The sequence below is a fragment of the Sitodiplosis mosellana genome, unplaced genomic scaffold (assembly GCF_009176505.1).
Source record: "Sitodiplosis mosellana isolate CC-2019 unplaced genomic scaffold, AAFC_SMos_1.0 Smas_scaffold_6150, whole genome shotgun sequence".
Classification (NCBI taxonomy): domain Eukaryota; kingdom Metazoa; phylum Arthropoda; class Insecta; order Diptera; family Cecidomyiidae; genus Sitodiplosis; species Sitodiplosis mosellana.
In genome coordinates, this window is record NW_022601391.1 from 1,180,567 (window position 1) to 1,194,467 (window position 13,901).

The 13,901-nt window shown below is 37.7% G+C and overlaps 1 protein-coding gene across 4 annotated transcripts in view; it reads left to right on the plus strand.

Annotated features, from left to right (window-relative positions):
- The window catches only part of LOC129574023 (zwei Ig domain protein zig-8), a 135,373-nt gene that overhangs the window by 44,508 nt on the left and 76,964 nt on the right, over window positions 1-13,901 (plus strand). For all 4 annotated transcript variants that reach the window (XM_055455302.1, XM_055455304.1, XM_055455303.1 and 1 more), the window contains one exon: window positions 10,426-10,649. In XM_055455302.1, coding sequence (XP_055311277.1) covers window positions 10,426-10,649 — 224 coding nt within the window. The remainder of the gene's footprint in view (window positions 1-10,425; window positions 10,650-13,901) is intronic.

Sequence of the window (13,901 nt, forward strand, 5' to 3'; positions counted from 1 at the left end):
GACGTCTTTTATTTTAGTTCAACTTGTTAATGTAGAGCTTCTACAATAGAAATACGATTGTTTTTTACACACCGAAGTCATTATTGTAGAAAATGTTACCGCCACTTTTGTAGTGTCTGGTGTCTACGCGTAGAGCATTTTGACGACGATGACGATGACGATGACGATGACGACGACGGTGACGGTGACGGCGATGACAACGGTACCGACAACAACGCGACAACAAAATAAAAAGCAACAACAACAAAAAACACTAATGAAAATAATTCAGTCTACATTAGATATCAAATACCAAGCGTGTGTCTGTTTGACGCAAACAATGGCACATTGTTGCAATTACTCAACAACACACCGGCATTGACAAAGGCATTTAACAGCAATAGAATAGAAAATACATACAGTCATGGACAAAATTGAGCGTACGCCTATAAATTTTGTGTTTTATTTTTTCCAGTAACTTTTCATCTCAAATGTAATATATCAATGGGAAGTACATAAAAAATCAATAATATTGGCAATTTTGAACATCTAAATTGGCCGGCCAATAGGCGGCTTATGGCTCTCGGTAAAAATGGCCAAAAATTCAACTTTTTCTCCAGCCGTTCGATTTGAAAAGTTTAAATGCAGTTTTGAAGGCCTTCAGGAGCAGATACTTTTAAACGCTGAAAACTTTCGGATCGGCTTCAATTTGGGCAAGTTATGGCCGTTGGAAAACCCAAAAAAATTTTGACGAAAATTTTCGTACGCCTATAACTTGGTTTAATTGTAACCGATTTCTATGTTTTATACTATTAAAATTATCTTCATTAAATGGGCTTTCCAACGACATATGACATTTCGCAATCAAACGCTTGGTTTAATTTTTCGAAAAAAATCGGCCATTTTTCCAACGGCCATAACTTGGCCAAATTGAAACCAATCAGAAAGTTTTCAGCGTTTAAAAGTATCTGCTCCTGAAGGCCTTCGAAACTGCATTTAAACTTTTTAAATCGAACGGCTGGGGAAAAAGTTGAATTTTTGGCCGTTTTTACCGAGGGCCATAAGCCGCCTATTGGCCGGCCAATTTTGATGTTCAAAATTGCCAATGTTATTCATTTTTCATGTACTTCCCATTGATATATTACATTTGAGATGAAAAGTTACTGGAAAAAATAAAACACAAATTTATAGGCGTACGCTCAATTTTGTCCATGACTGTATGTCACACATCTATCTATTGGAATTACATCGTTGTTTGGATGTTTCGGGCGAACCGACACACACACACACATACACATACCAGAGCAAAAACTCAGTAGTAAACAAAATTTCAAATGAAAAACAAACACCTAGGCGACGACTACGAAGGGAGAGCATCAAATATAAAAGATACAAGACACATTCTTTTTGTTAAGAGGCATGAGCACAAAACGTCATAAAATATGTAAAACGACAAGCGACGACACGTCCTGATGCCATGATATAGCTTGTATAAAGAATAATTAACAACGAACTACGTTGATTCGGCTTCTCGTTGACATGGCCTGAGCCGGCAATAAAACCTATACAGTGTGCACTGTGCACCCATGACTCATGATGCACCAGGCTCTGTCGTCTTCGCCGATTAAAACTCAAGTGATTAAAAACTACATCTCGATTCTCTTTCGAGTGATGAAATCAAAATGTATGGAAAAACAGCGAACACCCACTTTCTCGTTCGCACTTACACACATACACACACATTCATTTTATCTGCTCCACGACGAATGCGTACGGCTGAGCCATCCAACCCCGAAATTGATCCGGTTGTTGACGGCATGCACTTGATGCATTAATTAGCGATAACAATGCGGTTTTCAGCAACAATCTCAGCAATGCCAAACAATGAAGTAAGCCGTTGGTTCTGCAAAACTTTTTGCTTGCCGCTTTTAATATACAACACACACTCATATGGCTCACACAATATATTTTATAGCGCTACACACAGTATTTCATTTGTTTTCCCTGATGTGAGCAAATCATCAATGTCGTCATTATCCCAACGATGCAAACAATATGCTTACATTTTATACACTACAAATCACTCATTAGAGATACAACGAAGCACTCCCAAAACAAATTTCGTGCAATTTGGTACACACGTACACCAAATAACTAGAGAAATTGCTTCTTACTTCCATTATAATATTGTCCAATCCCTTTTCTTTTGGCCATTCAACAAACGTAGACAAAACACAATTAAAAAACATGATGAACTTATGTTCGAACAAACAGCATACCTTGTTTTAAGCCGAACTAAATGCTGCGCAGTTGATACAGCTTTTGGCTGTTGTTTTTATCTTCTTTCATTTATTTATTTATTTTTAAGAACGACAACATCAACACAAGACATTCATAGTGACAGCTACGAGGTCAACCAAGACTAAAATATTTTGAGTGTATGCAAATAAACGACTCTTGAGCTTTTCTTCCACCACCCGCCCTTAAAAATGCCAGAGAGAAAAGGTACGAGTTCAGGCGAACATTTAATGGGCGGATATGAAGAAAAAACTTATATGAACAAGCTGGTGCAGTGCACGCTTACGTGGTGATCATTTTCCAGACATTACATAAACAAATATCAAAGAAGCCCCATTATGATGCGAGCGCATAATCACCGCTCAGGTTTTCTGTGTGCTCATGATGGTCACATGACATTCATTCTATCTATCCATCCCGTTCGTTCTCTCGTTCGTGTGCATATTTGTTGTTGCCAAATCACTGCCGTTGCCAATGATGATTATATTGATGTCGATGATAATGATACCGTAGGCCTCTCATTACATGTTTTCGCATTTCGAAAGAGCTAAGCTAGGGAGAAGAGATTGCCACTTGTCTTCGGTGCGAAATGTGCTTGGCAAAATGAAGAATGCATGTAGAATGGAGCTCAAATGATGCTATTACATGTCATTGCATTTAACAGACGGAACGAAACGTGAAAGAACCCGTGAGAATGAATAGATAGGATGCTTGATGTAGCTCACTCACCGAGAGTGAGAGAAAGCCAGAGAGAGAGAGAGAGAGAGAGAGAGAGAAAGAGAGAAAGAGTGGGGACGAGCGAAAGAACGGAGGGAAAGGCACTTAGCCCATGTCATTAATGTCCTTGTTGTCTGGAAATTTATAGTTGAACATGTAGTTTTTTTTCTCTTCTCTTGTTTACATTATGCCACGTTTGTGAATGTGGCGAAGACGCGATAAGTCGCCTCACGGTTCTCAATGCCTGATGCCAATGCGGGAAGGATGGAGTTTTTTTGTTGTTGTTGTTACAAAAACGCAACGGTGGAAATACCTTCCGATAACTTGTGTGTGTACTACCGCTGTTGCACTCGACAAATCTAAACTACTATCGTTGCTGTTTTGTTTCACATTTTTTGATGTTGTTTTTGTCATCTTTTGGTCGTTGATTATTTATAAGATTTGCAGACGAAACAGAAAAAAAAGCAAATGTTCAAGTGAAATGATGATGATGATGATGCTCGAAACGACTGTACACATTCTATCGGCTGTTGGTTCTCAACACATGCATGATGCACAGACAATTTCCGCTCCCCGTGATACGAAACACGAAATGAGAGATGGTGAACAAACTGTAATAGTTTTTAATTATTTCCTTTTGATCCTGTTTCGTATAGTAAATAAAAATCTCATTTTTACTTGATGCTTGAGGAGAGAAAAACAAGGATGGTTAATCTGCGTTTTTTTGTTCTGTTTGGAACACAGCACAACAAACCAAATTGCTTTTGAATCAATATAGGCTACATTATATAGCTAATGTATTTTCAGTAGATCAAGTCGAAAATATCATAAGAGTGGCTGGTTCTTTGTGCAATGCGGTACCATTTGTGAATTTCAGACGGCCGATTGCGATAGAACAAAAACAACACAAATGCTGCAAATTACAAAAAGAATGTATAAATGATAGTGAATTAAAAGCAATGCGGGTGATTCAGTGTCAAAACAAAACACTAGGACAGTGGAATGAAATCACTTTGAAAAAGGCTAGAGGGTAACGAATCTTCAAACGAATGACTTCTGTGAATATTCTTTATATTTTTTGTGGCACCTCGCAAAGTGCCTGGCCACTGAAATACAACGAATAGCGATTTGTGTGTTAGCCTCGAGTCGACGTTGCTCTTCATAAAATGGTTTGATAAATTTCGGGTGACTGTTAAGTTCTGTTCTAAGCCGGAACACTAGCAAAAAAAAATAACAAAACAATTGTCGAATCATATCAAATCAGTCGTTTTATGCTCGCTTTATTATTTCTATGACATTCACACACACACACACACACACAACGGCAACATAGCACAACCGATTGCACAGAGATAAGGCGGCAAATGTTGAATGATTGAAACATTACGAAAGCGAACGGTGAAAAGAAAATGTCTACAATGTACTAGATTTTATTGTACTCGCTCTTTTTCCCTTCGATACAGCATATTCACTCGATTCTGTTCATTCATCCGGTCTCGGTCGCAGCCAGCTTACACACAAACACACACACACATTCATGCACACATCCATTCGCATTGTTTGACCCTAAAAATTTAAACGGATGTTAAATAAAGAGTCGTCATTTTCACATACACAGCAATGAGAAAATAAAATGACATTTCTATGGTGACACAAAGTCTGAATAAAATAAATAAAACGAGCACACAGTGAACAAATCAAAAGCTCAGCCACATGCACACGATGCGAGCGCGAACTAGCGACAGGGAAAGACCAAGTAAGCGCGCAAAAAATCTGTGGGAAAAGAAAAACACAGCGCAAAACGAGAGCGAGAGAAAAAATACCGAGCACAACAATACCACCACCAACAACCGACAACGGGCATGAGAAGGAGAAGAAGAAAAAACTACCGAAAAAAAAACTAAAAACATATACTCGTTCATTCGATCACATACATATCTATGCAATAAAATAGACGAAAAATCTTATCAACAGCAGTGATAACAAGAACAATGGCTATTGGAACAGTCATAGCAGTAAGAGCTCTTTTCTCTCCAAAAAAAATACAAGCCACCACACAGAAACCGAAAGACACATATATTTACAAGAAATCAAAGTGTACGCGTAGTGATTTCTATTTGCACTGGTATCGGCATTCAACCCGATGGAGAAATCGTGTGTACATGAGTTCGCCTCGAAGCCTTTGAACAAACATAAGACAATCGAACGGGTGGAGAAAACGCATGTCAATGGCAACTTCGAAACTAAAGCAATAATATATGGAAAACTATAGAATCAACAAAGACATTTATTTTTTGAAAACAAAACCCAACAACAAAATGCAACCGAAAACAATGCTCACATTCGCCGCAGCCCATATATACATTCCAGAGCTAACTTTTTCGTGACTGCAAATGCGAACAGCTCGTAATTTTCACAAGTGAACGGGGGCTGAAAAACAGTTGCATATAGTATGTTAAATGTTTGGAGGAAAAATGGACTCTGTCGACATGTCGAAATGAATTTTTTAATCAATTAGGAACCTTTATCACGAGATTCCGCTTGAAATTTGGCGAGAAAAAAAAAACATTTCAACCAAACGTATATGCACACATACAGTCCAAGGCTATGTATATGTACATATGTATGATCGGTGAATGTTTTATATTACGAGTGCATTCGGTCGATTTAGCTCCGTTTCGCTCTCTCGCTTTCTTCAGCACGCGCTTTGTCAAAAGATAAAACAACCAGAGATTGCATCTCGAGAAGCGACACAATGGCATAAAACTTTCGAATGGAAAAACACCAGCATGCTCCGCTCATGCACATACACACACACACACACACAGACATACACATACATTTGCGGGCCCATGCGAATGGGTGAAAAATACAGTGGGAAATCTCTTGGAAAAACTCATACTAAAACGAAAATCAGTCAAGAATTACGATGCAAAAAGTTTGTCTTCTTGAGATTTTTGCATTGACAATCCAATCGAAAAGACAACGAAAGGAGTCAGAGTGGAAAACAGAGTCTGTGAAAAGGAGAAAATACGATTTTCCATTGTTTTCGGTGCGTTTTGCGAATGTCGAAATCAAAGTGCTTCTAATGCTGAATACTTGTGCAATGTTGTTTTTATTCCGCTTCGTTGATCGCATAGTTTCTCTCTCATTTTCTTGCACATGTACACTCACACACATGCACACGCTCACGCTCGCCAAGAAAAAATGCAAAAAATCTTGACAATCACAACCAGCAAGCAGTTTAAAGTTCTTGACACTGAATTGGCTTCTGGGTGCATGTGTAGCCAGCTCATCAGGTTTGCATGAGGCGGTGAGGCAAGATTTCAGCAAATCTATTCAATGTGAATTCCAGTAAAAATCGCATAATGCCGATTTTCGTTCACAATATAGAAATGACGTTGCCTTCTCTCGTGTTTCTTTTTTTTTTCTTCCTTTCTTTCGGGCTTGTTTCATCGAATCACGGGCACTGGTGCATGTTGATGTTGGTTTTCTTAACAACGAATATTTATTTATCGTTTCCACTCTGAAAACAACGTATACATACCCAAAGTGAAATGTTACCGTATTTTTCTTCAAATTTTCTGTAAAGAATACTCTGTTCGAGGCAACAACACTCAGTAAACTGTAACGGGCCATATTCTGTCACAACATCACAAAACATGTACGGAGCGTAGGAATGCTGTAGCAAATTGAAAATGGGAAGTAAGAATAAAAACATCAGCAGTAGTCTGGAGTATGGCTGTGATGATGATGATGATGACGGTGATGATGATGATGACGACGACGACGACGACGACGACGACGACAAACAACAAAAAAAGAGCGGCCGATTTGTCGCTACAAAAGATCAAGTGTATGCTACGGTATGGACCGATAAAGCAACACAAAAATGAAGATAATAGCAAGATACGGTGGGAAATTGGAAAATGTTGTCTGTAATCAGATTTACTACATTTCATTTGCTGTGGACTTTTTTTCGGCACCAATAACAACATTGGCCATTGTTATAAAAAGGGCAAAAGGGAGACAATTTTGTTTGCCATCGTCACGGTTGTGTTTGTTTTTGGTCAATTGCTCGTGATGTATATACATTTTTTTGTTCCTGTTAAGAATGGTGTGAGAGTCGTATTCGTGTCGATCCATTGTCGGTAGAGACTATGCAAGACTATGTCTGTGTGGTGGTTGCATTGATGACACACATCAACCTCAGCTTACGGTACCGTAAAATACTATTATTCACAGCACAAAATTGATCTAAACTCAATATGTTGACGAATGTGTCTACATAAACATATACCAAGCACGATTTCTCAATGGGTTATAAGGAAAACCAATTTTCTGGATCAAGCTGCTTCTGTATTTTCGATTCAAATTCGTTCGTTCGTCCGTTCATCCGTTTATTCTTTCTGGCCCGTGTTTGTGCTTCATCTGGAAAGGCTAAACGGTTCAAAGGCTTAAACAACGAGCACAAACAAAAAAAGTCAAATACAATTCAAATGTGTGCAGTTTCACAACAATTTACCGTGAAGAAATAACACACACACACACACACACACATAGCATACATTTCCAGATGAGTGATGACCATTTTGTTCTGTTTTGTTAAGCTCTCATTTTTCCCCAAAACCCAGCAAAATGCATTTAACAAAGCATAAAGTAAATAACCATATGAAATCTTCTTAACGTGCTGCCCGGCTTCAGTTTTTGCAAAAAACAACAGCAGCAGCTGCTATGCTCTTGTACCGTCACCGTACTCCGTTTGCAATATACATACATAATTTTTTCTTGTATCATAAAATAACAAATAGATTAAACCATAGCATGAATTTACATTCTTGAAACTAGAAACCAACATGCACACACTTTCTCGCTCATTCGTTCGCTAGTTCGTTCACTTGCACGCTTATTCAGTGGTATACAAAAAGTGGTTATGCCATTTATCCCTCTCTAATGCTCGTTTGTTCTCCATTGGCCACAAAATATATTATCTCGCGAAACCAAGGTAAGAGTGAGATCGCACGATCCCGAAATCGTGCTTGTGCACTCAGTTTTTTAATAGTTGAGGTTTTTTATTCTCTGCTTTTTCCCCAATGGTTTCATGCGCATATTTTTTTTCTGCAAAAAAAAGCTTCAACTAGTTCAATAATTTGATACACACGAACAAAGCAAATTCTTCTTGTTTGAATAAACATGTGCGGTTTTTGCAAATAAAAGCAAAAAAAAACGTTTTTTTTTTTCTATCTCAAATGATTGAAAGAATGAGAATGTGGAAGAAAAGTTTTCGGCTCTTCGACTTCCCACACATTCCCGTCGCGATGCGATCATATCAAAAACCGAACGACGCATTGAAGAATGGTATGGGTTGGAAGTCGGGAGGATGAAGAGAATGTGTATGCATGAAGAATGAAAGAGAAAAAAACTGGGACAATAACACCAGTTCGATGCAAAAATACGTCGAAAACTAAACGAACAAGCGGAAAAATCACCGGATTTCATAACATTGAACACACACACACACACACACACAGAGAGAGAGAGAGAGAGAGAGAGAAAGAGAGAGAGAGAAAGAGAGAGAGAGAGAAAGAGAGAAAGAGAGAGAAAACACGTACACACTCAGTAACGAAATCAAACTAACTAACTTATATGAATGCGAATATATATATTTTTTTTCCCCTGCGTTGTGGTTGTAATCGTTCTGCTCTCAGTTCACCCTCCGGTTATTTTAACCATTCGCATTATTAGTACTTTCATCTGTTTACGTTGAGAACAAAATAAATATTTCTCTGGGAAAAAAGCTAGTTTTCCACTTTCATTTTGAATGAAAAAAACACTCCATTTTGGTAGTGTTTTCTGGTATTTACCTGATCTACGTCATTATTTTAGAAAACAATAAGCACCTTTCGTTTCGTTTTATTTTATTTGGCTTTGATGTTTGGTGGTGGCTTTGGTACGATTCGGCGTTTATTGTATACGTACTGATGGTGATGGCGATCGTTTGCCGTGACTTCAGCCACTGATGCTGAAACAACAAAATTGTAAACAAATGAAAAACGAACAACAACAAAAAACGAGATGGAATTTAATATGAAAATCAATATCATAGTTTTATTCGTTTTAAATTTGAGATTTTGTGTGCAAATAAACTCATATGTAGAAGTCAGAAAGAGATAAAGCAAGAGAGAGAGAGAGTAAAAGAAGTAAAGATCTAGCAAACGCATCCTCCGATTTAATCTCAACAAAATATAATTAAATTAGCTCCCAGCACACGCCATTTCTCCAAATTCACCAGATTCTAGAATATCTAGGGATCGCAATGTGTTAAAGTGCCAACGAAAAGTTTTGCGATAAGTCTGCTATCATGCATATGTGCAGTTTTATTTGTTGGTATACGCAAACAAGACGTGCAACAAGACAAAAAAACGCGCTGTAGAATTGAAAAGATAAAATGAGACGAAGTGAGGAAAAGAAGTCAGAGGAGAGAGTAAAAGAGATGGAACGGAAAGGAATTTTTTTGCTTTTGAAGCGATATTATGGCATTCACATGCTTTTAGCATGCTGCTATTGACAACGGTTAATGCTAATGGTCAAATTTAAAACTATAACAATTGCGATATGCCGTTCGTCCTCTGCCGTTGCACCCGATAACAACAGCGGAACATTTTTCTCGTTTTTACAATGAAAAAAAAAAACACACGTCCGTGCAAAAATGAGAGCAAAAAGGGAAAACCGAAACAAAGAATCACACTGATGATGATGATAATAGCAATAATAATGTTTTTAGTTGCTTTATTTGTGGTCTTTTACCAAACAAAGGGGATAAAAGAGATTTTGCAAACGCTGAGTAACTCGAACCAATCAGCAAACAAAACAACGCTGACAGCAAAATGGAAAAGACCAGTGAGACGACAATAGCAACAACAAATGCAAACAGACATCGGAAACGCTCACACATAATGACGTATTTTTATTGTTTCGACCTTATTGGACGAAAATTAAATAGCTTGATCCGTCGTGGCATCAGCACCTCTAGCACCAAATTCCAATGAAACTGTAGACATTCGCTTATTTAGTTTTATTTTCCTGCGTATTTTTGCCTTTTCGATTTTATTGTGAAGCATAGATCTCGGGACATTAGTGTCATATATACATGTGAAGCAAATAACATACACATTTTCAGCTTGAGCGGGAGTCATTCCGAAATAATCCTTTCATAATTGAGTTTTTCTGCATCATTGAACATTTATTATGTATGGAAGCGAAATCTATGCCAAATACAAAACAAAAAAAGCTCTCGCTCTCTCTATCTATCTCTGTCTGTCTTTCTTTTTTCTTCTAACAATCCATTTTCGTTAGCATTTCGAATGTACAATTAAACATACACACATATACAGCTTACCAAATTCATTGTAATTTTTGGTATAATTTCAGAGACACTTAGTTTTAATGAGCCACACACACCAGCGTCTTCGAACAACAGTAGTAAAATCACAGCGGCAGCAGCAGTAGCAGCCACGACGATGAGTAGCAGCATTATGACAACCACTGATATCGAGTCACCGTATTTCGATTTTGAACTGCAACGTAATGTAACCGTGACAGTTGGTCAGACAGGGTTTTTGCATTGTCGTGTCGAGCGACTTGGAGATAAGGATGTAAGTACATGATTACAGTACTTTGTGCGATTGTTTGCCTTTATTTTTGTCGCCCATCTAAGTCATCCGCATTTTACTGAAACCAACAAGGACTCTCGCAATTGCCTAAAAGAGTTAGATTGCTGGTGACTGCGAAAAACAGAAGCGCACACAACGATAGTTGAAATGAAATGGAATGGGATGAGAATGAGAGCGCAATGCATATCTATGGGTGAGATTGAGAGTATTGTATGTTTCATTGACTTTGTTACGAAAGAGAAGAGCAAGTTTCTGTCGACTTAAAAATGGTTAAAAGCGAGTATGTTCGTTTTTAGCGGGTCCTCGCAGTTTTTCACGGTTTCCATGGAACTGATATGAGATAACAACTTGGTGTCTTCGGTAAAGTTGTAGCATTCGAGGTCTTCTATAACATTGCTGAAGTCAGCTATCTCTTATCTCTTATCAGTTCCGCGAAAAGCGCGAAAAATGATAAGAAAAAAAAAGTTCTATATAAAATTTGCTTTTTTATGTGCGCGATTTGCGCGCAACTGATAAGAGATAACTGTCTTCAGCTTAGTTATAGAAGACCTCGAGTACTACAACTTTGCCGAAGACACTATGTTGTTATCTTTTATCAGTTTCGCGAAAACTATGAAGACCGCGGAGGCTAGACGGTACTACAACATACTCTACTTTAACGCCAACAGAATCATCAGAAAACATACTCGCCTTTTCAAAAATATAAATCGAAGAAAAAACATACTTCACTCTCAATCTCACCCATAGATATGTGCTATTTAATATTTAAGTAATTTGTTTGTTTGTAGCCGCAAATAAAATTCACTGCGACAGATAGCAGGCAACGATATCAATAACGAATAACCATCAGCGTACGAATGTATCAAAGGCATATGTTTGAATCTCATTACATTCATAACCAGTTCTCAGCTGTTCCAATTTAATCGCAAATCATTTCAAATGGTATCGTTCGGCTCACAAGTGCTTGGATCTCGCATATGCATACTTCTCCCAGTTTGTGCTCATTTGTATATTTTATTACGTTCGTTGTAATGTGTGCAGATTTTTGCTTCTTCCGCAGTCGTGTACATTGTTATTTATTTTGTTGGATATTGTTATTCGCTTCAATTTTGACGATATACCACTTTCTCACTCTCTCCCTCCCTCTCTCTCTCTCTCTCTCCTCTCTCTCTCTCCTCTCTCTCTCTCCTCTCCCTCAATCCCTGTAAGAAGTGGAACGCGTTGACAATAAAATACATTATGTATGCAGCTAGAGCTTTTGTATGGCATCAACATTTCGTTGAATCAACAACCTCAATTGCGAAATAATCAATTGCACAAAGTTGGTTGCAAGTTTCGCAGAAGTACAATTACAACTTGCCATTTTCGTCACACATTCGCTCACTCACTCTCATCGCATCTGTGCAATATAAACCACCAAATTCTTGGCAGATTTAAATCCGCACGCTTTAATTATTACTGATTTCGTTTTAATTACTCTGAACAATCACACAACAACATAATAAAATGTAAACAAGTCAAAATTTATGCAAATTGAAAAAGAAAAGAAAAAACAAATGCAAAGAGAGTTTCATCATTGTTCAAAAAATTTACCATTTAAATCATAGTTGTGGTGAATGCGTCATTCAATCGATTCTTCCAAACTGGACCAGTGTCAACCGCAAAGTGATTATGTGCTGTTGAACGATTGCATGATAGTATTTTGGGATTATATAAACCGGATATGATTCACGACCGCAATCACTTCCATCGAGAGAGAGAGAGAGAGAGAGAGAGAGAGAGAGAGAGAGAGAGAGAGAGAAAGATGTGCTGTTGCTGGTTTTCGAGCTGGAGCGACAGTACTATCACCTCTTATCGTTTTCCGTTTGAGCTTTACTGCAAATAAACCGAAAATGTATTTTATGTATTCCCCAAAACCGAATGTGTGCGGTCCCCGTCCGGTCGGGCATCTAATCAGATTAGCAATAGCATCCAAATTGTGATGGCAAAAGGTCATAAATAGTGTTTTCACCTTCTGGAATACCTCAACTCCTATCTAATTGGTTAATTTGCGTCGTAATTTTTCATCACATAAACAAATTTAATTGTACGATCGTTCGTCATACTCATATTTCACCGTTGATGATGTAGCCAAAGATTTTGATTTTAATGTTTGGTTTGCCATGATCGAAAATACCACATTTAAATTGCAATTATATATTATCACATTTCCCCAACTGCATCGCATGTTTGAGCGGTAGCTGCTATTTTTATTCCATATTTTTGGCCCTCTTCCTATGGGAATGGTATGACAAATGGTAGAAATGTTTGGGCACAATGTTTCGATAATGACGAACGACCGCTTATTGCAATGACCACACATATTGAAGATGAAGGATTCAAGCTTTTGACCTGTTATTGCCATCGTTGAAGTAGCCGTGTATGTGTGTGTGTGTGTAGATATTTGTGAAAGGCTTGTGAAATGGATTCCTTTGCATGTAAAATCAGGTAATAAATTTGAAAATAAGTTGAAATCTACACTGTGCATCGAAAATATAACAGACATACGGAAGATAGGAAATATGCTTATTTTACATGAAAATGATATGCTGCATTCGAAATGGTGAATGGTAAATTCAGTGTTTTTTGACTGACCTAATTGTGGCCCATTCAAAATTTGACCGTAAGTGCAATTCTTTTAACGAATCCGACGGTTGGTACAGCGACGGAAATAATACGTTCAAACATACTTCTGATCGGTACTGTACGTTGCGATGATTTCGTCTTCGTTACCAACACAGGAGTGCTAGTTTCATTATTGCACAGACGAGCATTGGATAGTAGCATCTCATATATTTGGTATTATTATTTATGTGCTTACATCTCTCGCTCCCTTTTCTTCTGTCTCTATACATTTATGATGGGATTGCCTGGGCTAGATGTGCAAAATTATTTTATTCATAGAATTTATTATGATATGGTGCAAATCATCATCATTGACTCTTTGCCCCGAAAATTCGTTCACTTTTGGTTTTGGCACGATAGACCCACTTGTTTTTCCCTCTATCTAAAGGAATGTAACGAGAAAAGAGCAACGAAAAAAAAAATCAACAGAAAAATCGTTATGAGTTGACATCGATGTCATCTCTTAGGCCAATAAAAGTCAATAAAAAATTCAATTTTTTTTTTGATTCTAACAATGATTTTCACACAAATATTGGGTCAATTCGAAAGTTTCCGCCGTTTTTTTGTTCT